This window comes from Mus caroli, chromosome 2 (genome assembly GCF_900094665.2).
Source record: "Mus caroli chromosome 2, CAROLI_EIJ_v1.1, whole genome shotgun sequence".
Taxonomy (NCBI): Eukaryota; Metazoa; Chordata; class Mammalia; order Rodentia; family Muridae; genus Mus; species Mus caroli.
The window spans coordinates 111994065-112017139 of NC_034571.1; the positions used below are offsets into that span (position 1 = coordinate 111994065).

Sequence of the window (23075 nt, forward strand, 5' to 3'; positions counted from 1 at the left end):
AAAAAAAAAAAAAAAGACGCCAGTGACCACTGGTTGGGAAGAGGGAGACAGGGAGGGACCCTTTGATTTGTGCGGGTTAGGACTTGGGAGAGAGGAACAGACAGAGAATTACTATGATGTGGTGGGAGATGGATCAGATTTAGAGCTGCAGGAGAGAGAACCAACTGGTCATGTAAGAATTCAGGTAAATGGTTACTGGCCACTCCTCTGATTGGGCCTGGGGTAGCAAGGGGAAGATTAGAACTGCCCAGCTTTGATGTGTGTGTGTGTGTGTGTGTGTGTGTGTGTGTGTGTTGTGTCTTTCATTAGTGGATCCAAAGAGTTCCTGCATTGGTGACTGGAAACACATGACCCATTGGGAGTCAAAACTGGACTAAGATTACAGGTGTCCATTACTCCAGGCTGGTTTATTTTTTGTCACAAGGGGTGAAATTTGATTGTGACTATCACAATTTTGATCTCAATAGAAGTGCTCTCAGCAGACAGACAGTCCCAGCTGCCAGCACTTTACCTACACTTGGTTTTTAGAGTCTTCTCTTCTTCGTCATTTTTTTGTGGGGAGGAAAGTCCTGTAAGTTTTGTGTTTTAATTATTTATTTTATATATGTGAGTACTCTGTAGCTGTCTTCAGACACACCAGAAGACAGCATTGGATTCTATTACAGATGGTTGTGAGCTGTCATGTGGTTGCTGGGAATTGAACTCGGATCTCTGGAAGAACAGTCAGTGATCTTAACCACTGAGCCTTCTTTCCAGCTCCTAAGGTTTATTTTTGTGTGTGTGTGTGAGTGAGCAGGTACCTGTGAAGGCCAGAAGAGAGCCCTGGCTTCCCTAGAGAGGAGTCAGAGGCAGTTGTGAGCCATTTGATGTGGGAGCTGGGAACTGAATGAGGGCTCCCTGGAAGAGCACAAAATGTTCTTAACTTCTGAGCCATCTCTCCAGCCCCATGGGGCAGGAGACCTTTTTTGAGACAGTATTTCACACTTCAACACAGGCTGGCCTTGAACTTGAAGCAATCCTGTCTTCTGAGTACTAAGACTAGAGATGTGAGCCACCACCTTACCCCCATGAAATCTCACTATGTTACCTCCAAGTGGTCTTTAGCTTGCAAGTTCAAGTGATTCTCCTGCCTCCGTCTCTGAAGTAGCTGGAACCACAGCCATGCACCACACACCTGGAAATTCTCATACATTGTACATCCCTTCTTTCTTTGCTCTCTGTAAGGCAGTGTCTGGGTATAAAGATGAAGTTTCCTGGCTCACTGGTTAAGGTCCTGCTGCCAAGCCTGAGAACCTGAGTTTGAGCCCTGGAACCCACACAGTGGGAGGAGAAAGCCAACTCCTCAAAACTGTCTTATGACCTTCAGACGTTAGCCTCGACAAGGTCTGTGAACACACAGAGACAAGACACACGATAAAACATTGCATTTCTAGGATTCCTAAAGGTTTTGGGCAACTGGTCATATGCTTATTGATCATCTCTGCTCCGTGGAGTGCCTAGTCAAGTCAGCTGCCAATCTTGTTTCCCCTGTTGGTTCCTTTTGTTATGGGGTGGGTGAGGGTTTGTTGTTTGGTTCCTTTGTTTCCTTATTAGGTTTTGGTTTGTGATTGTTCTGAGACAGATTCAGTTCTCTCTCTCTCTCTCTCTCTCTCTCTCTCTCTCTCTCTCTCTCTCTTTTGCTGAGATAAAATACTCAAAACAAACAACAACCACCACCACAACAACAAACCCAGCAACTTAGGGGAGAAAGGGCTTATTTTATTCCAGCTCACAGTTCCGGCTTACAACAGAGCTTAGGATCAAACTCAGTGAACCATGGAATCAGCGGAGCAACATCCCAGCCCCTGTAGGGTTCTTGATAGGTTCCCTGATGAGACTTTTATTTTCACCGTCCCAGTACTGAGGGTTAAATTTAGAACCTCAGTTTTTGCCCTCTACCTCTGCATTACAGCCCGTCCCATTCTGCCTCTTTAACGAGCTCTTTGTTAAACATAGATGCGTCTTATCCCTCTCGCTAAATTGTTGGGGTGCGAGAGCTGGTGCCTGACAGGAAGAGGATCATATAAATAAATCAGACCAGTTAGGTAAGAAGGTCAGGTTTCCAGGCCAGGGGCGGGGCGTGTTCCAGGGCAACTGGTTATATGCTTTTCCAGGGCAACTGTTTTGTTCGTCTTTGCTTTTTAGGGAACCAATCAGAATGAGTCGGTTGAAGAATGTTGACCTGTCTACTTCTAGATGAGGGCGTGGACCAGCTAGTTGTGAACTCGCCGCCCTCTCTTGGGCATCAGGCTCAGGGATCGACGTTTCTGTGCCTCAGGTGTTACCCTGTGATCTGCGCGTGCTCCCAAGACTCCCTGCAGGAGGAACAGGTTCCGCGCCTTTACAGCCAGAGGACTGGCACCCAGCCAAGAGTGCAGATGATGCACAGACTTAATTTGCAGGGCCATAGGCATGCAAGGACCCGCAGCCACACTTGAAAATGACAGACCCCAGGACGCAGAACTGCCCAGGACCTGACACTCGCGTCTAGCCTCGCCTCGTGCCCTTAAGTTCTCAAGGCACGCGTCCTGGTGAGGACACGCAGTCCCCGCTTCCCTTTGGTCCGCAGCGCAGTTTTCGCTCTGCTACGTTGTAGGGACAGGCTGAAACCGACTGGCATCCGCCGGACTTTGGAGCCTGAGCATGGAGGTATTGCAGGAAGAGGGCAAAGGGGCGACAGGCACCCTGGACGCCATGGCCACAACTGCTAGTGAAGTCCGCGGGGACACGCCCGCTTCCAGGTCTCTGGGGCGGCGGGATTGCGGCGCGCGCTCCTGATTGGCTCGTGCAGTGTCCGCACGGCTGCCAAGCGCCGCCCGCGGACAGAGCAGGGAGTAACGGGACTGTGGTCGCGGGCAGCCCCAGCCACGCACCATGCCCTATCTGCTCATCAGCACTCAGATCCGTATGGTGAGTACCTGGAGTGGGTAACTGCGACAACCACTCTAAGAGACTTCCCTGATGGTCCCGCAACCAACCTACCACGCCCCTGCGGCGCGGACACCAGGCAGGGTCAGGCGACTGGGTGGGCAGGGAGTTCCGCGGGGATACCCACGACCCGCTTCACCAGCGCTGCAGCCAGGGCCCGCACGCCAAACGCTAAGCTGCGCGCACAGCGGCTCACCTGTAGCCCCCTCCAGGCAGGGCTCCTTCTGAAGCGGAGAGAACTCGGGCTAGAGGTGGAAAGCACCACGCGGGGGTCTGAGTTCACGCTTCTCTAGGTGAAGTTTCCGGGGGGCGTGGGAGGGAGGTGGTACTGGCTGCTTTATAAGTCTCCTCAAATCCCCTTTCAAAGGATACCTGATGTCCCCTCCCACAGCTAAACAGCTGGGCGCGCTACCCCACCCTATTCCAATGCCCAGCGGTGGGCACAAATCTAGCTCCCAGGGGATAGATAGCCAGGAGTAGTGGGCTCAGCATGAAACAGGAGAGGTCTTGACAATACCCAAAGGGCCGTGAAAACCTGTTCAGTTGTTGAAATCTAGATTGCTGGGCACTTTCACCTCTCTTCTTCCTCAATTTTTAAAAATTCTTTCCAAGTTTTCTTTCTTTCATTTTTTAGAGTTTTATTTATTTATTTTATGTATATGGGTATACTGTAGCTGTACAGATGGTTATGAGCCTTCATGTGGTTGTTGGGAATTGAATTTAGGACCTCTGCTTGCGCCAGTCAACCCTGCTCACTCAAGCCCAGAGATTTATTTATTATAAATCAGTACACTGTAGCTGTATTCAGATGCACCAGAAGAGGGTGTCAGATTTCATTGCAGGTGGTTGCGAACTACCATGTGAGATTTGAACTCAGGACCTTTGGAAGAGCAGTCAGTGCTCTTACATGCTGAGCCATCTCACTAGCCCTCTTTCCAAGTTTTGTGTATGTGTGTGACAGGGTCTCATGTAACACAGACTGGCCTCAGTTTGTTATGTATTGGAGGCTAGCCTTGCTTCCCAATTACTGGGATTATAGGCATGTCCCACCAGGCATGTCCTACCTGGCTTGGTTCTCTTAAATTATGGAGGTTTTGTTGTCTGTTTGTCTGTCTGTCTGCCTGTTTGTTTCTTTTGGGGGAGTTCTTTGGGGGGCGGGAGTTCAAGACAGGATTTCCCTGTGTAGGCCCATCTGTCCTGGAACTATGTAGACCAAGTTGGCCTCGAACTCAAGAGATCCACCTGCCTCTGTCTCCCGAATACTGACATCAAAGGTGTGCTCCATCACCGGCTTGCCACATTGTATTGTGTCTTTTCTGCCTTTAGGCTGTTATGAGTAGTTCTGCTAGGAACATATGTTTTTCTTGTTGGTTTGTTTCTTATTTTGGTGTCAGTTGTAACTTGGGAGGTTTACCTGCCTCTGTACAAAATTTTATGTGGATACATGTTCTCATTTCCTTCATTCTCCAAGTGATGCCAATACACAGGAAACCTGGCTGGTAGTACCTGGCTTGAAAGCACTAATAGGCAGTGTTCAGAGGCAACAAGGCAGCCTTTTGGGAAGTCAGGAAGGACCCACTGTGCTCCCCTCTCAGTTGTGTTCCACCTTAACTGACCTTCATTACCACCTCCCCTTCACCTAGAGCTTCCTGGGGCCAGTGGGGAGGGGAAGAGAAGTGGAACTGTGCACATCTGTCTGCCACCCAGCTAAGCAGCTACTATGGCTTTCCTTGCAGGAGGTGGGCCCCACCATGGTGGGTGATGAACACTCGGATCCAGAGCTGATGCAGCACCTGGGGGCCTCCAAGAGAAGTGTCTTGGGAAACAACTTGTAAGTAGTGGCATCCTTGCACACTTTCTTTTCTCCCTGGCAGGGTCCTCTTCTGCTTTCCCCTTCATACAGCCATCAAGCCCAGAGGGCAACAGCCCCTGGAGGGCTTGCTCATCCTCAGGCCCCCACAGATCACCAGAGAGAGTTTCCCGGCCTTTCTCCACAAACAGCTTATCCTTAGTGGAAGTCTGGGGCAGCCTGTCCCAGGGGCTCTGGAAACCAACTGTTCTTGCCTTGTCCTCCCCGCTCAAAATTGGGTCCCATCAACAAAGACAAGCTTCACCTTGAAGGCCTAGCTGAGTGACAGAGCCCAGCCCCAAAAACAGGACACCTGGGTCCTCTTTTGAGCTCCTGGCTGCCAAGGCACTTGGCCCCTTCCCCTCAGGCTCCTTCCCATCATCTCTGTGGCTAAACACGACTGCTTCCCTTTCTGCTTCCTCACCCTGTCTTAGTGTTCTACTGCTGTGGAGAGACGCCATGACCAAGCAGAGTTAGAGGTTTAGTCCATGACAGACATGGTGGGGAGAATGGCAGCAGGCAGACAGGCTCTGGGGCAGGAGCTGAGAGCTTTATATCCTGATCTGCAGGCAGCAGGAGAGAGAGAAGTGGGGGGAGAGGGAGAGAGAGAGAGAGAGTGTGAAAGAGAAAGAGAGAGAGAGAGAGAGAGAAAGAGAGAGAGAGAGAAACTGGGCCTGGCATGTAGTACTTTTGAAACCTCAAAGCCCATACCCAGTGACTCATTTCCTCCAAGGTCACACCTCCCAGTCCTTCTAATCCAGTTCTCAACCTTCCTAGTGCTGAGACCCTTTAATACAGTTCCTCATGTTGTGATGACCCCAACCATAAAATTATTCTGTTGCTACTTCATAATTGTAATTTCACTGCACTTATGAATCATAATGTAAATATCTGATATGCAGTGTATCTGAGACCCCAGTGAAAGGGTCATTTGACACCCCCCAGGGGTCATGACCTACAGGTTGGAACTACTGTTCTAATTCTTCTCAGATAGTTCCATTCCCTGGTAACTAAGCATTCACATATATGAGCCTATAGGGCGGGCTATTTTCACTGGAGCCATCAAACAACTTAAAAAAGAAAGCACTTATTTGGGGGCTTGCATTGAGTGAGCCCATAACCAAAATGGCAGGGAGCATGGCAGCATAACACTGGGTCAGGAGCTGAGGACTTATCTAATCTACACACAGAAGGTAGACACTAGGCCTGGTATAACACTGGGTCAGGAGCTGAGGACTTATCTAATCTACACACAGAAGGTAGACACTAGGCCTGGTATGGCCTTTTCAGAGTTAAAAGCCCACCCCCAGAGACACACCTCCAACAAGGCCACACCTTTTAATCCTTTCCAAAGCAGTTTCACCAATTAGGGACCAAGCATTCAAACATAGGAGCCTGTAGGGTGATTCTTGTTCAAACCACCATACCCTCCCTACTATTGCGGGAGAAGCACCGAGTGGGTTCACAGATCCTGAGAACTGTCAGAGACCCAAGTGCAAGAAGGGAAGAGAGAGCCAGACAGTGGTGGCGCACGCCTTTAATCCCAGCACTTGGGAGGCAGAGGCAGGCGGATTTCTGAGTTTGAGGACAGTTTGGTCTACAGAGGGAGTTCCAGGACAGCTAGGACTGCACAGAGAAACCCTGTCTCGAAAAACCAGGAAAAAAAAGGGGGGGTTGGGGGAAGAGAGGAGACAAACAGATCCCAACCCCTTGGTCAAGGCACAGAGGAGCCACTGGCATCTCTTGCCATTAGACATTTGCTTCAAGATGCCAAGCTTGGGGTTTGGGCCCCTTATCTGCTTCATGCTCTTTACAAACCCAGGCGAATCAAACTTTCTCTGTGACAGCAAATGGCAGATGGATCCAGGCGCTACCCGTATCTGCAGCTCCAGGATTGCAGGACAACCAGAGCCACAGAGGGCAGGCTACTCAGAGAAGACTAACATCACTCAGCAGTTGCAAGGCTCCCCTGGGGCCTGCTACTCAAGGCAGGCAGAGCTGACCAGCCTGTTCTCACATGTGTCCTCAGGAAGAGTAATGGTGTTTTCCTCACACTGCTGAGAGAAAACAAGTGTGGAGCAAGGAACAGGACAGGGGCTGTGCACTTCGCCTGGCCTGGCACTGAGTAGACGATAGCTTCGTATGGGTGCTTGCCCCGTATGACCTCATGACACTTTCCTGGTCTCTTTCCAGTTACGAATACTACGTCAACGACCCTCCTCGCATAGTACTGGACAAGCTGGAATGCAAGGGCTTCCGGGTGCTGAGCATGACAGGGGTGGGCCAGACGCTGGTGTGGTGTCTGCACAAGGAATGACCTGCTTGAGCTGACCTGTGCACAGAGACCGCCATGTGCCCTGCCCACATCCTTGCATCACTGTTTGCGCTGCCTATCTCTTTCCAAATTGTCAACTCCCTTGCCCAACACTGGTGGGCTGTGAACAGCCTCAGGGACCTCTCTCCAGCTGGTTGGGCACAGCAGGTTCTTGCCCTGGAGCTTTCAGCTTCCCCCAGCTAGGCCTGACCCTGGCTCTTGCTGTAGGCCACGTGCTGAAGGCAAGCCAACCTGAGGACAGTCCCTGGATCCTACACAGCTAATCCAAGCCAATAAAGGGCTCTCACAAGTGGTTGTTCCTCAGTTCTGTTGTGCAGTGACTCTTGAGATGCACCATTCTCTACTGCCTATCCCCATCCATGGAAGAAGCCCTTGCAGATAGAGCCCAGCCCAAGGGGAAGAAAAGTAGACTGTTTTTAAAAAAGTTTATTGGTGATGATTCAGAAAGGGTGTGGGGTGGGAAGGCTGGAGCCGGGGCTACGTGGGCTGCCCCTCATCTTCCTGCTGCATCTGGGCGATCAGCTGCTGGCGCTCAGCTGCCTGGCGCATGCGCATCATAACAAGACTCTCATAGTCCCTTTCTGACAGCACTGAGCCCTGGGGACAGAAGAGACAGGAGTTAGGACATGAGGGTACAGCTCCACAGATTACAGACTCAGTATGGGGCCAAGACAGAGCCAAGTCTAAAAGCAAAGGAGGGAAGGGCAGAGGAAGGGAAGGACCCAGACATCTTGGATTCCAGCTCCTCCAGGAACCTTCAGAGAAAGCAGGCCTGTGCCCCCCAGGCTGCTTCTCCATCAGCTCCCTGCAAGCTCCCCACAAACTCCCTTTACCCAGGACACACAGCTTCCCATATCCTGCTCTAGTAGAGTCCTTCCTTGTCAATCACTCTCCCTGTGCTGGCCTGGCCCTCCCCCTTCATTTCCTCTCCGCCCTTTATCTCTTTCCCTCCGCCCATGGCTTCTGCCTGGCAGGTTTCCAACAGAGGATGTTTGTGGTGCTGGGATCCCCAGGCTCTGCTGGACACAGACCGGCCCTCGTGGTCTGGCTTCTGCTGAGGATACAAAAGGGGGCCCTGACCCACACACGGCCTCAAAGGACCATAAATCTAGAAGAAGAGAAGAGCAAGCATGAGCCCAGCTTGCCTCATAAAGACACAGCGCAGGGCCCCTGGCTTTCTTTTATGATCTTGACAGCTGTGCAGGGGACTGAGGAAGACTACAATGAGCACGGCTGTGGGAAGTGAAGCAGCCTTAGGACAGAGCACTGTACTGCCAAGGCCACTGTCTGTCAAGGGCAGCAAGCACTATGAATCAGAGCAATTCCTCCCTCAGCACGGCTGGAGCTGTGATATCAGATGCGACTCTGATGGGTTGCCCACCTCTCTAATCAGCTGTGATCCTGTAGCTGATTAGAGGCTGGGAAACCCATCACAGTTGCATGGAGGCAAGCCAGATTAGGAGTTGCAAGCATGGTGTCCTGCAGGGGGCACCCCACACTGCTGCCCTCCCACAGAAGGCTTGGAAGTCAATGACCCAGGGAATAAGATGGGAGTGGCTGAGATTAGGCTGCCAGTCCCTGGTGCACTTGTTTGTAGTAAAGGTGTACAGATAAAGAGGAAGTGATATACAGCCTGGTCCCCTCCCCTTATTCCTCCCCTCTAGAAATAATACCCCTACCAGCCACCCTCCCTCCAACCACTGGCAACTCCTGGCAGCCTCACCGTCCTGGTCCCACCCATAAGAAGGTCCCCAAATGAGGCCCATGAGCCAGAGGGAAAGGCTGGGGCATCCTAGGAGCAGCAGGGCACTGGCTTCTGCTGGTGAAGAAGAAAGAAGGGCGCTGAGCAGCCATATTGATGTCTCAGCTGTGGGAGAGGGCAGTGCTCTTTCCCCAGGTTTATCTTGCTCGTCCAAGAAAACTTCAAGTCACCCCTGGCATGCCCCCAGCACCTTGGGAGGAGCGAGCCCTGTACAGGCATGGGGCTGTTCCCCGCTAACACACCCTCCACATCCTTCTCCACCATTCCTGTGGCCTGGCTAATGAGAGCTTGTCATCCATCCTGGGGGCTGAGTCACCCACACCAGCAGGTCTCCTCTCTTTCTTCCCTAGCAATTGTTCCAAAAGCTGCCTTTCAATTAGCACTACCTCCCTGGGCTCCTCCCAGAGACATCTGGGGCTAGGGAGCCAAGCAGGCCCACTGAGGTCACAGTGGCAGAGCACTGACTAGAAAGGAAGTAACCTGGTGACACACCAAGCAGGGCTGTCCCCAGACCAGTCCCCAGAGGAATCTGAAGCGTCCTACTGCCGTGGGGTGTTGGTCACAGCTGCCCCAATCCCAGCCTGTAGATGCTGCAATTACCTCAGAGCACGAAACCAGCTTCCCACCTGACTGAGTCAGCTGAAAACAAAACACATCTCTACCACACGCTGGCACAAACAGCCAAGCCACTAATCAGAGTCCCCAGATGCTGGCAGAGAGAGCACAGTCCTACACCGGCCAGGAGATCGAGACACATGCCAGGGACCAGCAGAGAGAGCTGCTGCCTGCCTGCCCACCAGCCCTCAGCCTTGTCCTGCCCTTCTGCCCTGTGAGTACTGCTACTTCCTTTGGGGTTTTCTACAGCCAGGCTCTCCAGGTGGGAGCTCGCAGTGCTGTCTCTGTCTCCTAGACAACCTTCCTCCTGCTAGTCTTCTCTCACCACCCAAGAGGCAAACAAGAGAAGGACCACCCTGAGCAGAAACGCACAGCCTCTGCTGCTAGCCCTTGAAGGGTGTCCCTCTGGTTCCTGGCATTCAGCACCCTAGCAAAAAGGTCACCTGCTGCTACTGAGCCCCTTTGTGGGGCTTCTCAGATGCCAGACCCACTAGATGACTCTCAGGAGCTCCATGGAGACCTGGCGGAAAGGCTCCTTCCGCAATGCCTCCTTTTTCAAGCGAATCACCCTGGGGCGGCCACGGAGACTGCAGCGACAGGGCAGCATACTTAGCCAGGCCAGCACTGCTGGTGGTGACCACGAGGAGTACAGCAACCGGGAAGTCATCCGAGAACTGCAAGGGAGGCCAGATGGACGGCGTCTGCCCTTGTGGGGGGATGAGCATCCCCGAGCCACCCTACTGGCCCCACCCAAGCCCCCACGCCTCTACCGAGAGAGCTCCAGCTGCCCCAACATTCTGGAGCCCCCAGCAAGCTACACAGCTGGCTACTCGGCCACCCTGCCTTCAGCAATCTCCCTGACAGGGCCGCTTCACCAGTGCTCAGAGGAGGGCCTTTCGGACACTCCCCACTTCCCGAGGACACCTACTCCGGACCTCAGTGACCCTTTCCTCTCCTTCAAAGTGGACCTGGGGCTCTCACTTCTGGAAGAAGTTCTGCAGATTCTAAAGGAGCAATTCCCAAGCGAGCCCCACTTCTAACCTGGTGAGGGTAGTGAGAACTGGGGTGACTGGAGGAGTGGCGCCTGTGGACCCAGGCGAGGAAGGTACAATGTGGACTAAAGAACAGGTGGGGACTGGAAGCCACAGTTCTCCCTGCCCTCTGGCTGCTGACCAATCCTTCAAGTCGCCCAAAGTGAAGGGGCAAAAGCCAGCTGGGAATGTATGGGAGTCACTTTCTGGCAGGAGTCCTGAAGGAAGCTGGAGAGACCAGGAAAAGGAAACTCCAACCTGCAACCACAGGAACCAGTCAGAGGTCAGTGGAGAGACAGGCGGCACAGGGGCGAGCCAGGAAATAGGACTCAGACTGGGCAGAGCAGCCTCTAAAGACCACGTCAACAGAAAGTCACAGGACAGTCTAACTGAGACGAAAGGAAAGTGGGGAGGTCGGAGAGGCAGGAATAACAAGTTACCACTTACTGCGCAGGACTGTTTAATGAAGGAAAAGCAAACTGAGAAGTCAGGTCCAGAGGCTGAGGAATGGCTCAGTGGATACAGTGCTTGCTATGCAAGCAGGAGGGCCTGAGTTTAGACCTCCAGTACCCGAGTATAAAAGGCAGGCAGGGATGCTTGCCCATCTGGAATGCTGGTGCTCAGGATGGAGAAGCTAGGGATCCCAGGGGCAGCTGGATGGTTAGGTTGCCAAATTGGCACAGTCCAGGCCCAGCAAGAGAGACTGCCTCAGAAAATAAAACACAGAGAACAATTGAGAAAAACATCTGAAATCAACCTGTGACCTCCACTTCACATACACAGATACACACAGACACACACACACACAGAGACTCACAGACACACAGACACACCATCCAGACACAAACACTAAAAAAATTTCAGTTATTTTTCATCCTAGCAAATTTTTATTTGTTTGTTTTTGAGATGAAGTCTCATATGTAGTGAGGGTGGCCTTGAACTTCTGATCCTCCCACCTCCACCTCCGGAGCCTGGGATTACTCGTGTGTGTGTGTGTGTGTGTGTGTGTGTGTGTGTGAGAGAGAGAGAGAGAGAGATCAAACCCAGGTTTTTTTATTAGACACTGGGGATCAAATCCAGGGTTTCATGTATGCTAAGCAAGTACTCTACCTAAATGAGTCACATGCCAGCCACATTTTAAAGATGTTTTTAAAAATTATTCTTAGCCGGGCGTGGTGGCGCACGCCTTTAATCCCAGCACTCGGGAGGCAGAGGCAGGCGGATTTCTGAGTTCGAGGCCAGCCTGGTCTACAGAGTGAGTTCCAGAACAGCCAGGGCTACACAGAGAAACCCTGTCTCAAAAAACCAAAAAAAAAAAAAAAAAAAAAAATCTTAATTATGTGTGTGTTTGTGTGTGTGTGCACACACACAAACAAGTATATACAGGTACATGCAGAGGGCAAAGGTGTTGAATGCCCCTGGAGCTAGAGTTACAGGCAGTTGTGAGCCACCTGATGTGGGTGCTAGGAATTGAACTCAGGGCCTCTAGAAGAGCAGTATGTGTTCTTAATTGCTGAGCCATCTCCCCAGCCCACTTAGGCACATTTTAAATCAACAGCCACATCCGACTGATGGCTACTATACTGGATGACAGAGCATAAACACCGACACTGTTAGACCAAAGTCCCCTGGATGGCGCTGGCCAGACACAGTGTGTAACCATCAGAAGCTGGGTAAGGAAGGAAAGTTGCCAGCTCTAGGCTGCACATGAAGGAGGGGCTGACAGCAGGAGAGGTAGACAGGAAAATGCAGGGGAAAGGCCTAACATCATTAGCAAACACAGCATGAGACTCAAACTGCCCACAGATCTGTAAGCAAGCGATCCCAGTACTCAAGTGGAAGGAGCTCCTGGAACCAGCAGCTGCAAAGGAGTGCTCTGGGAACTTCCACAGGCACTGTACGTGGAGCCTCTGGGAAAGGCTGCAGGAACAGTACAGGGCTAACCAGATCAGAGAAAGGACAATGCAACACCAACAGGCTCCAGGATCCTCCTCCAGGCCCAAGACAGGGCAAGGCTACAAACTTGCTACTCCCCTGCCCTGTGGCTGGGTCACATCTGAATCCAGAGCCCAGAAGCACTGGACCATGTGGGTCTGGCCTCCAGGTCACTCAAGTGTGAAAGAAGGGTAAAGGAAGCTGTGACACACACTGCCTGACAAATCCACATCTGTGACATCTCTCTTTCCTGTTCCTGTGCAGAGGTACCCAGCTTCAAGCCTCCTCTGGAAACAGGAGGCAACCAATAAAGGTTTTTATAATATGTCCTACAGAGTATGGTCTTGGATGTGAAATGCTGAAACTTTCTAGTGGGGAATGAGGCTTCTTTTAAGCTAGGATCTTGTAGTGAGAACTTTGGTTTCTTTTTAAAAAGCACAGAAATCTGACTATGCTTTCACTTTAACCCCCCGTGGCATGGGGTTGCCCCGACTGTCCACAGCTGACTATGCCGCTTGTGCTCTAGCAGGGGCGTGGTTGTGCCAGCTGCAGATAGTTTCTGCAACTGTGTCACATTTGGAATTCTGGGGCCTTTTTAAAGAGTATATAGTATATATTCTGGGCCCCGAGAGGCATGGTGGTTTGTTAAGTAGTCTTGCACAAATAACAAACATTAAGGAAAAGAAATGCGCTATCCTGACTGACGAAGTCTCTTGGTGCCCCTAGTCAGGGATCTCTTTCCTTTCCTCTCTTCCCTTTTTTTCTCCATCTACTATTAGAGGGTTGAAAGGGTGGAAGAAAAGGGCTGGGGAAGGATGGAAGAAAAAACCCACAGAGTAGCAAAGGCAGCTACAGGATCCTGGGCTGACCTCTACACCATTTCATGTCCCTTCTCCATTAGGACCTGGGACACTGAGTGACAATGGCCACCATAGACTCAGATGTTTGAATGCTTGTCCCCAGTTGGTGGAACTGTTTGGAAAGAATTAGCAGGTGGAGCCCTGTGAGAGGAGGCATGTCACTGAGGTCAGGCTCTGAAGTTTCAGTTAGCTCTCTCCTTGCCCTGTGGTTATTTCAGCATGTAAGCTCTCAGCCACTATTCTAGTGTCCTGCCTACCTGCCTGCTGCCATGCTCCCTACAGTAATGGTCATGGACTCTACAACCTCTTGGAACCCCCCTAATTAAAGGCTTTCTAAGTTGCCTTGGTCCTGGTGACCAAACTGTCACAGCAATAGAAAGGTAACTAAGACTGACACACTCCCCCAAAGGCTCCGATCTCTCAGGCAGGCATCCTGATAACTCTCTGAGAAGCTGTGGACACGTGGACAGGTACGCAGGCGGTTTCAGAGAAGGGAAAAGCTCCTGCCCCAAAGCAATCGTCCCTCCAACAGGAGCGAAAGGCGTCCATGCTCCAACCTCTGCAGTCAGGCTAAAAAACTGGACCAAGGAGGGCGGAGTGAACAAGTCATGGTGTTCTAGGGACTGCGAGGCTGCCCCAGGCCCACTGTCGCTAGAAAGCTAGCACTTCACAAGTGGGGTTCCAGATATAGCACCCCAGGTTCAACATGGGACTTGATGTTATTTCCTAGAGTCAGTTTGTGAGTGGGAAGTTGGAGACAGAGCTGGAAAACAGTTCTGGGAAAACCATTGCTCCAGCTGCTTGCCTTCTGCCTCTTCACCCAACACTGGGTTCCTAAACTAAAATCCTTCACACCATGCCCAAGAACAAAGTCCTCTTTGTACAGATTAGGGCTCCATCAGGAGACACACATGAAGGATAAGCAAAGGCCAACTTTTATGCAGCCTTGGAGGTGTACTTCAGTAGTAGAGAGTGGGTTAATTATGAGCGGGGCCCTGGGTTTGATCCCAATGCTAGAAAGGGGGGGAGAGGGCGGAGGAGAGCAAAAAAAGAGAAATAATGTAGGCTAGGGTCCTCTGGTACTCAGAGAGCAAAGGAATGAACAGGGAGTCAGCCTCCTGCCTGAGCTGGTGAACCCAGCCCACCCCCACCCCATTCTACTCTTATACAGACTTGGACAGACAGAGCATGAAAGTGGAGCACAAGAGGCCCAAGCAGACCCAGCTGGGTGACTCCTGACTTTTACCTTTGACAGTCCTGGGGGGCCAGGGTCCACTGTGCTCTGGGGCTGTCCCTCCAACCAGGAAACCTTCAGAGGGTTGTCAGCCAGGCCCACTTCATTTCTGACAGCCAGCTCCTGCCAAACAGAGTGTCCAGTCTCTGTCCCATCCAATCCAGGTCTAAGGGGCTCTTTCTAGCCCACAGAAAGACTAAAACCAGCATTCTAATCCTCTAAGCAGAGCTGAGCAACCTCAGCAACCTGCACACAGTGGTACACTAAAGTTCTGACCCAGTGGGAGTGTGGAGGAGATGCACCAGGGTGGGGAGGCCATGCTGGTGCAGGGTGGAAGGTGTGGTATGGAGCAGCCAGAATATAATTAGCCAGAGCATTTTCCCACCCAATCTTGAAACCAGGAGACCTTTGGGGGAGATTCAACTCTTAAGCTGGCCTAAAGATCCACTAGCAGTGTGGGTCACCCAATCAGGAGGACCCATTAAGTTGGGCTCCTACTCAGAATGACAGGACTGCCAGTGCCCCCAAGCTCCATACCCCACTCACCGCAGCTCTGACAGTTGCAAACTCCACTATGGCATTGCCTGCCTTCTTTCTGGAAAGTACCAGGTTGAGAACCTCCCCATACTGTGGGAACAAGAGAACCACAGTAAGTATAACTGGACATACAGCATAGCCCATTAGGCTACAGCCCAATTATTTCTAGGGACCCAGAGGAGCAAGACTGAAGAGGAAAAGAAGTTGTTTTCCTTTTCCACGGTACAAAGAACAGCAAAGGTGAGATGGGCAGAGCACTGAGCCCTAGGCTAGGCTAGCACACAGCCCAGCTGAGACCTAGGCTAGCACACAGCACAGCCATCTCAACCTCTGAAAGCAGGGATGCTGAGGGGATTTCATACCCGACAGCCACCTCTTCTCCCCCAGCACAGCCAGCTAAGGCTATGCTTCAAGGAAAGGGCTAGGCTGAGGCAGGGAATGAGAGCGGACCAGGGGGGTATATGATTACTCGATGATAGGAGCACTGGCCTAGGGCAGTCTCTAGACTTATCCACAGTTATGAGCCAGGAAGAAAGGTGATGTTCAGGGAATTGGGCTCTCTGGACTGAGAGACAGGAGGTGGCAGATGTCCCAGGAGCATACCTTCTGTAAAAGCCTCAGGAGGACATCTCTGGAGTAGCCACCTTGGGACTCATCCTCCTTCTTGCACTTCCACTTTAGCTACAAAGACAATATCAGCATCAGTCATACCGGACGCACAAGCGAGCCTGCCACTCTAAGCAGACGCCCTGCTGCTCTCCAGACTCTGGCAATTTAGACCGGCCAGGCCATGCTCCCTGTGGAAACGGAGAAGCAGCCTGATCAGTCTTGCTGATGCTGTGCACTATAAGTACCCATCTCAAATGGCTTTTGAGGATGCCCTGCCCACACCTGCCAACGTTACAGCCACTTGGTGTGGCGAGCTCTGAGAAGCAGACCTAGGGTCCGCCCGGTCCAGGCCCGGGATGTTGGACGGATGGGTAGTTACCCATAGGGAAGCACCCGTTCTTGCTGAGAGGTGCCGCACTGTGATCAGATACTACCCACTCACCTTTAGTTTGGGGGTTCCTTTGCCTTCAGTATTTTCTGTTCTTCCTAGAAAATATTGGGGAAAGAAGTAAAACTTCAGAGTTCAAGGTCTCCCAAAAGAGGTGGCCCCAAGCTGGAGGACTGCCCTATACAGGCTCTTCATGTCCAAGGGTAATGCCTGCCCTGTCCTGGTAAAGGGTCTCATGGGGAAGCTAGACTCCTGGGTAGCCTGTTCAGCCCCTTCAGGAAGGTCGCCTGTTAGTCTTGCAAATGAAAGCTAGGAACACATGCTAGGGTCTGAGGCAGCCACAGGCCGTTCAGCTCCTCGGAGGCCAGGTTCCCCAAGGCCTTTCCCTGATAGGGGGATGAAGGGGGAAAGGAGAATTGTGAAAAGGAGTGGGGGGATACAGAAAGGTAGGATAGAAGGTGGACCTACTAGTCTCAAATATTTTACATTAGTATGTACTATTATATACGGAAAGAAATTTATGGTTATTTTGTTCAACTTTTGCTTAATGTTTTCTACATATGTAACTCATTTAAAAACATAATGTAAAGTTTTAGCTTTATGAAAGCTACTATTGTAAACTGTTTAGGGTAATTAGAATTGCAAGTTAGTAGTCACCTATAAATAATCTTACTTGTAGTCTTGTTAGGTACGAGTTTATTTAATTATGGAAATAAGCTTTACTTGGTCTCTTATGTTTTCAAAGTTAAAGGGATAATAAACAGCTAAAAACAAGCAATGTTTGTCTGTTCAGATATACTATAGATAGATGGTCTTGAAATACTTCAGAGATCTAAAGAATATGGCACTTAAATTTTTTTTAAGATTTATTTATTTTATGTATTTGAGTACTATAGCTGTCTTCAGACACACCAGAAGAGGGCATCAGATCCCATTACAAATGGCTGTGAGCCACCATGTGGTTGCTGGGAATTGAAGGACCTCTGGAAGGGCAGTCAGTGCTCTTAACCGCCGAGCCATCTCTCCAGCCTGAATATGGCATTTAAGATGTTTTAATAATAAAAGATTTTTCTGACAGACATAGCTGCTCCTGGCAGCACCCCCAATCTACTTCAAAGAAGATAATGGCCATCAAAGAAAGACTCTCCACCTAGAGTTTGCCTCATTTGTGGCAAAGATGGCCACTGGACAAAAACCTGCCCTTACCTCAACTGATGACAGCATGCTGCTGTCCAAATTGTGGACAAGCAGGACACCGGACAGTTGACTGCCTAACTTTGCAGAGACAAGCTAGGCTAGTCCTTCAAAATTCCTGCTTTGCAGAAAAGTCTGTCAGATATTCTGTGCCTGCAGGCTGAAGGCTGGATGCCCCAGTGTTACCGAGGAAGCTTGGTGACCGTGCAGGCGGCCGGCCGGCCGTCTCTGTCGTGTCTGCAGTTTTGAAAGCGGCTTGCGCTGCACTTCCTGCTTACTCGGGTGACGCTTATCCTTCTCGGGGTTCTCATGGGGGTGAAGACTGGATAGCTATAGTCTTACAGTTTTCCTTATTAAAGATTAAAGACATAAAAACTTAAGTTGTTTAGGATCTAATCTTAGGGTCTAAAAAGATATTTTAAAGGTGGTAAATGCCAAGTTATAAGAAATTTAAGTATAAAACTTTGGACTCAGCAGGATAGGAGAGTACTTTTACCAAGGTTGCCAAATAAATATGGACTGAACATTGTAAATACAATTCTTACTTGATAGCTCTTATAACCGTTCTTATTGTATATAGTTTATTGGTATTAGAGAAAAAGTCATTTTTTGGACTAAAAGGAGAACCGTGGTGAGATTTTTGGTTTCTTTAAAATCCCAGTTATGGCATGTGAATATGCTTTTCCTTTAATGCCAGGCGTGGGGCAAGAGGCTGCTTCACAGCAGGTGGTTATGACTTGCCTCTGTACTGGCAGAAACATGATGTTGGCCAGCTGCAGATAGTTTAAGTCTGGGGACTCTGGAGAGGGTATAAATGGGAGAGGCCCGAGAGGGCCTGAGGTGGAGGCTGCTGCTCCCCTGCTGTCCTGGTTGGTGTTGCAGTTTGACAATAAGTTGGAGATATCCTGACTATGATGAGGAAGATGAGACTTGCGCCAAGGAACCCAGTGTTCATAATCAGCAGGAAGTAGCCTATAGAGGACTATGCCCCTTTCCCCCTAACCTTCTCTCTCTCCTACCTAGTGTTGGGGGAGTGGGTGGAAGGGATTAGAGAAAAATAAGGGTGGGAAGGTTGGCAGATATAAGAACCCAATAAAACAGTAAAACAAATTGCATCAACACTTCCTCTCCAGATCTGCTCTGGGACCAAAACCTGTGAAGAGCACAAAGGCTCCTACAAACTGGTGTGCCACCGTAGGGTGTGTGGAACACCGAGGGGGTATTCACAGGGTTCTAGGAGGTGAAATGCCCACAGCCACTCCATGAAGCAGCCAATATGGCTGCTCAATACCATGAGGAGCCTCGCCCTGAAGGAGACAGGGAGCGTGCACTCACAGGGAGCGTGCACTCACGGGGAGTGTGCACTCTCACCTCTCAGTCTCTGTTCTCGGTCCTGGCGGATCTGCTCCTGGATCAGTCTCTGCTGCTCTTCCAACTGACGGGAACCCTCTTCTCGAAGTCGAGCAATCTGCAGAGCAGGAGGCGGAGGGGTGACAACTCTGTGCAGATCCACTTCCAGGTTGGCTCACCTTGTAAAGGTCCCTGAGAGGTTTCACCTGCAAGCTACGGCTCAGCAACCTGCAAGTGGGACAGATCACCCAGCTCCCACAGAGGAGGCGATGGGCAAGCTCTCCCCACACACCTCCCAAGCCACTCCCCCTCAGGCCAGTGGCAGATCTGCGTGCTCACCTCCTGCTCTAGTGTGGTGGTGCTCCTGCTCTCCTCCTCTTCCTCACTCCCATGGGCCTGGGCCTGCCGCTCCCTGGCCTCCAGATCTAGGCACAAGGGTTGAGTGGTCCAGTTTCTAGTCTGCATGTCCATTATGGCCTCAGCCCACCCCAGCTCTGGCTGTTTTCCCAACACCTCAAACAGGACGGGCACCATACAGCAACCCACTCTTCTCTTGCTGTGCCCAAACATCCCCAGTTACTTTTCACATCAAAGGGACACACACAGAAGAGATGTGGGCTCCAGCCAAGCAGCCATGGGTCTAGAAGAGTTACAACAGCTCACACTGACCAAGCAGGTTCTGTCCATGAAGTGAACAGAGTGTATGGGTAGGGGCTGCGTCAGTGGCCCATGGCCTTGTGTCAAAAATGCCTGTGGGTGGAACTGCTTGTTCTGTTCCTGTGGTTTGGCACCGCAGCCTGACATGGGTTGTGCCTCAGCTTTGGTTCATCTCCCATCACTGGACTCAGGTTGTCACTGTGTCCCTTTCTCACTCCCCTCTGCCAAGCTTCACTGTGGCCCAAGTTCCAGTGGCCTCTCCTCAGACAGGCAGACTGCTGCTGGTGTACTCCACATCCCAAGCCCTGTGCTAGGCCAACTGTTGTAACAAACCCTTCTCTCGGGCCTAGGACTCACTCTCCCTCTGCCTACCTGATTTACCTGGAACTTCCCTCCCTTTGCCTCCCATCCCAGTTTTGACCTTGTCCATGCTAAGCAAGTATTCTATCACAAAGCTACATCCTAGCCCATTTGTTTGTTTGATAAATTCCTTTAAAAACGATGGAACTGGGGCTGGTGAGGTGACTTGACAGGCACGTGTGCCAGCTGCCAAGCATGATGACCTGAGTTGGACTCCTGAGCCCACAAGGTGGAAGCAGAGAACTGGTTCTTGCAAGCTGTCTTCCGACCTTTAAGAATGCTCTGCAGCATGTACCTGCACATTCACATACTAAATAAACACATGTAAAATGTGTCTTTATAAGTTCAACTAGACTTTGCTCCCTTGGAGCTCTGGGGAACTGTCCCAGAGTACAGGGTTAGTAGGCAGGAGCTAGACTGAGGGGAAGAGAGGCAGCCTCCACTGGAGGTCAGAACAATGGCCTCACTCAAGCTCAGCGTAGGACCCTACTCTGGCAAGCTTCTGGCCTTTAAAGATGTATTTATTGCTACTTTCATGTGCATGGGTGTTTTGTTGCATGCACTATCTGCATGCCTGGTACCTGAAGAAGTCAGAAGACAGTACCAGATCCCTGGAACTGGAGTTACAGACGGTTGTGAGCTGTCATGTGGGCTAGGGGTTGTACCTGGGCCTGAGCAACAAGTGCTTTTAACCACTGAGCCACATCTCCAGCCCTCAGTGCTTTAACTTTACTAGTAAACCTGGTAACCTGCATTGTTTTGGGAGAGCCTTTAGGACCCAGCCTCTCCAAACTGTTTTGCCAGGATCTGGGAAAGGCTCTAAAAAGCAAGAAGAGGGAGACTAACAACAAGGGCTAAGAGAAGCCAGGGGCCAGCCAGCCTGGCAAGGTCACCTACCAAGTTTCACTTTCTTCCTGTTCTCGTCAAGTCTCTGGGTCCTCTCTGCTGCCTGCTTCTTGGCTTTCCTAACCTTGTCATACGCAGCCTGAATAAAAACAAAACAAAAAACAAAAGAGCAGAGTCAGCCAAAGAAAAAGGGCAGAGCTCCAGGCATCTTCCTGGCCCTTCCTCAACCCCGAGTTATCAGGACCTCTCATAGCCTACAGCCAGTGAAGCCTGCCCCTGCTTAGCTTCTAAGATGCATAAAATTAGCTCCATTCTAGGCAGCAGCAGTCACCGAGGACAGTTCAGCTAAAGATGGTGGTACTTACCCTGGCTGCAGCATCCGTCAGCACTTCCAAGGCCTGGGACAGCTGGTGGAAGAGTTCAGCTACACACAAGGACAAAATAAGAAGTGAAGCGAGATGTAATGACATTGCTCTTCCTCAGTGAAGACAATATTGACACACAGCAGGCCAACAATGAATGGTAAGTACATATACAAGCTGTATACCCCACCATGTGAAGCCAAGCCCTTCACTGTTCAAGTCTGAGAGGCATACCTGCTCTGGGGTTATCTGGATTTTTGTCTGGGTGGCAGGACAGTGCTTTTTGCCGGTACGCCTTCTTCACCTAGAAGAGTCAAGAAAACATAATCAGTCACCCTCCCGGAGGGATAATGGGAAAGCCTAAGTGATGTCACCACATCAATCTCATGCCACCTAAGAGGCTGTGGCTCCCCCGGCACAGCCATCATGGCACCTGTGATAAGAAGGCGCAGGCCATGGAGGGAGCTGCCACTGGAGGGAGCTGCCACTGACATCTAGCAGTCTCCTCACTTGATCCCGGTCTCACTCTTGGTGGGCATGGAAGCTATCACACTTAATTACTTTATTTACCTTGTGCTCTTGGGTGTGCTGCCATGCTATGGTGTCCATGTGAAGTCAGAGGGCAGCAGGTGGAGTCGGTTCTTTTCCACCACGTGGGTTCCCAATGTGGCACTCAGATGCCCTGGTGAGGTGCCTTTACTCTCTGACCCACCCTGGTGACCTTATCCATTACATTTTAAAACACACTTTCCCTTTGACTCAGCCTAGGAATTTGAACTCGAGAGGAATGACTAAATATATAAAGATGCTCAATGCAACAACAGTTAGTGGAACTAGCAAATCCTCTACCTCCGGGGGACCCATTAAAACCACGACAGTGGCCTGGTATTATGGGAGTCCATGCCTGTAAGCCCAGCTCTAAGGAGGCAGAAGCAGGGGATCAAGAGTTCCAGGTTGTCCCGGGCTATATAGAACAAGTTGCAAGCCAGCCTGGGCTACATTAGACCCTATCTCCAAATCAGATCAAATCAAAACAAACAAAATAACCACTACAGGGGCTGGGAGCAAGGGCCAGGAGAGATGACTCAGTGGGTGAGGGAGCTCTCTGTCAAGTCAGAGTTCAATCCCTGTAACCCCCAAGTGGAAGGAAAGAACCAATAGCTACAGGTTACCCTCCAACCACCACAAGCACACCATGGCAATACACGTATGTACTCTTACACACTACACACAATAAAGAAGTATAATCAGGTTACCCTCCAACCACCACAGGCACACCATGGCAATACACATATGTACTCTTACACACTACACACAATAAAGAAGTATAATCTTAAGTTCATTTTTATTTTTTGGGGACAAGTTCTCTCTACACAGCCCTGGCTGTCCTGGAACTCACTATGTAGACCAGGCTGTCCTGGAACCCACATAGATCCTCTGCTTTCCGAGCCCTGGGATTAAAGGCGAGCACCACTACATCAGCTTAAAAAATTAAGAGAGAAAAATCAGTACTCAACACTTATGTATACAATAACCACTCTAGGGTTGTTCTTCCTCATTTTTGTTTTTTGTTCAAGACAGAGTTTCTCTGAGTAGCCCTGGCTGTCCTGGAATTCACTCTGTAGACCAGGCTAGCCTTAAACTCAGAAACCTGCTTGTCTCTGCCTCCTGAGAGCTGGAATCAAAGGTGTGCACGACCACCACCCAGCTTGGGTTTAAAATGTAAAAGCAATTAAGTCAAAGCATTATGGACTCATCAGCACTTTGTCCTCAGAGCATCAGAAGAACTCTGAGAAAGTGGTGAGGAGCGAAGGCCTGTGACCCTAGCTGGCAGGCTGGCAGGCTGCTCATGTCTGAGACAATACTGAGGTACAAGGTGAGTGCCACAGACCCTGTCTCAAAAAACAAACACAAAACAAAAAAACCCAAAACTATTTCTAGATGGATGGACAGAGGGGGGATCATATGCATGCACAAAAGAGGAAGGGGACTCCCAATAGTGTCTTGGTGTGATGTAGAACCAAGCCAACTGAATTTACTGTGTAGTCCAGGCTGACCTTAAATGTACCCTGTTCCTATCCTGGCCTCCCAAGTGCTGCAATTACACCCATCTACTATCAGGCCAAACTCTAGCATTTCTTTTTTTTTTTTTTTTTTTTTTTGGTTTTTGTTTTTTGGTTTTTT

The 23075-nt window shown here is 50.5% G+C and overlaps 3 protein-coding genes across 4 annotated transcripts in view; 2 read left to right on the forward strand and 1 right to left on the reverse strand.

The window, feature by feature from the left end:
* Positions 1-2274: 2274 nt before the first annotated feature.
* Positions 2275-7454, forward strand: Gchfr (GTP cyclohydrolase I feedback regulator). 2 transcript variants are annotated; one of them, XM_029474205.1, is made up of 3 exons: positions 2275-2949; positions 4704-4798; positions 6664-7003. In XM_029474205.1, exons 1-3 carry the CDS (start codon positions 2914-2916, stop codon positions 6875-6877), a joined length of 345 nt encoding a protein of 114 aa, XP_029330065.1. In that variant the 5' UTR covers positions 2275-2913; the 3' UTR covers positions 6878-7003. The 2 variants fall into 2 exon arrangements, with proteins under 2 accessions (XP_029330065.1, XP_021011416.1); XM_021155757.2 differs by lacking the exon at positions 6664-7003 and adding an exon at positions 7010-7454 and having other exon boundaries at positions 2824-2949.
* Positions 7455-7562: 108 nt separating this feature from the next.
* Positions 7563-23075, reverse strand: part of Dnajc17 (DnaJ heat shock protein family (Hsp40) member C17) — a 35767-nt gene continuing 20254 nt past the window's right edge. Inside the window, exons 2-11 of the mRNA XM_021156283.2 lie at positions 21126-21195; positions 20895-20953; positions 20581-20668; positions 19006-19091; positions 18688-18784; positions 16177-16220; positions 15729-15806; positions 15135-15215; positions 14601-14711; positions 7563-7748 (exon numbers count right to left, since the gene is read on the reverse strand). Of these exons, the coding sequence (XP_021011942.1) occupies positions 7629-7748; positions 14601-14711; positions 15135-15215; positions 15729-15806; positions 16177-16220; positions 18688-18784; positions 19006-19091; positions 20581-20668; positions 20895-20953; positions 21126-21195 (834 nt within the window). The 3' untranslated portion in view covers positions 7563-7628. The remainder of the gene's footprint in view (positions 7749-14600; positions 14712-15134; positions 15216-15728; positions 15807-16176; positions 16221-18687; positions 18785-19005; positions 19092-20580; positions 20669-20894; positions 20954-21125; positions 21196-23075) is intronic.
* On the forward strand, positions 10014-10637 carry C2H15orf62 (chromosome 2 C15orf62 homolog). The gene has a single exon (XM_021156284.2). The coding sequence runs from the start codon at positions 10023-10025 to the stop codon at positions 10566-10568; it is 546 nt and encodes a 181-aa protein (XP_021011943.1). The 5' UTR covers positions 10014-10022; the 3' UTR covers positions 10569-10637.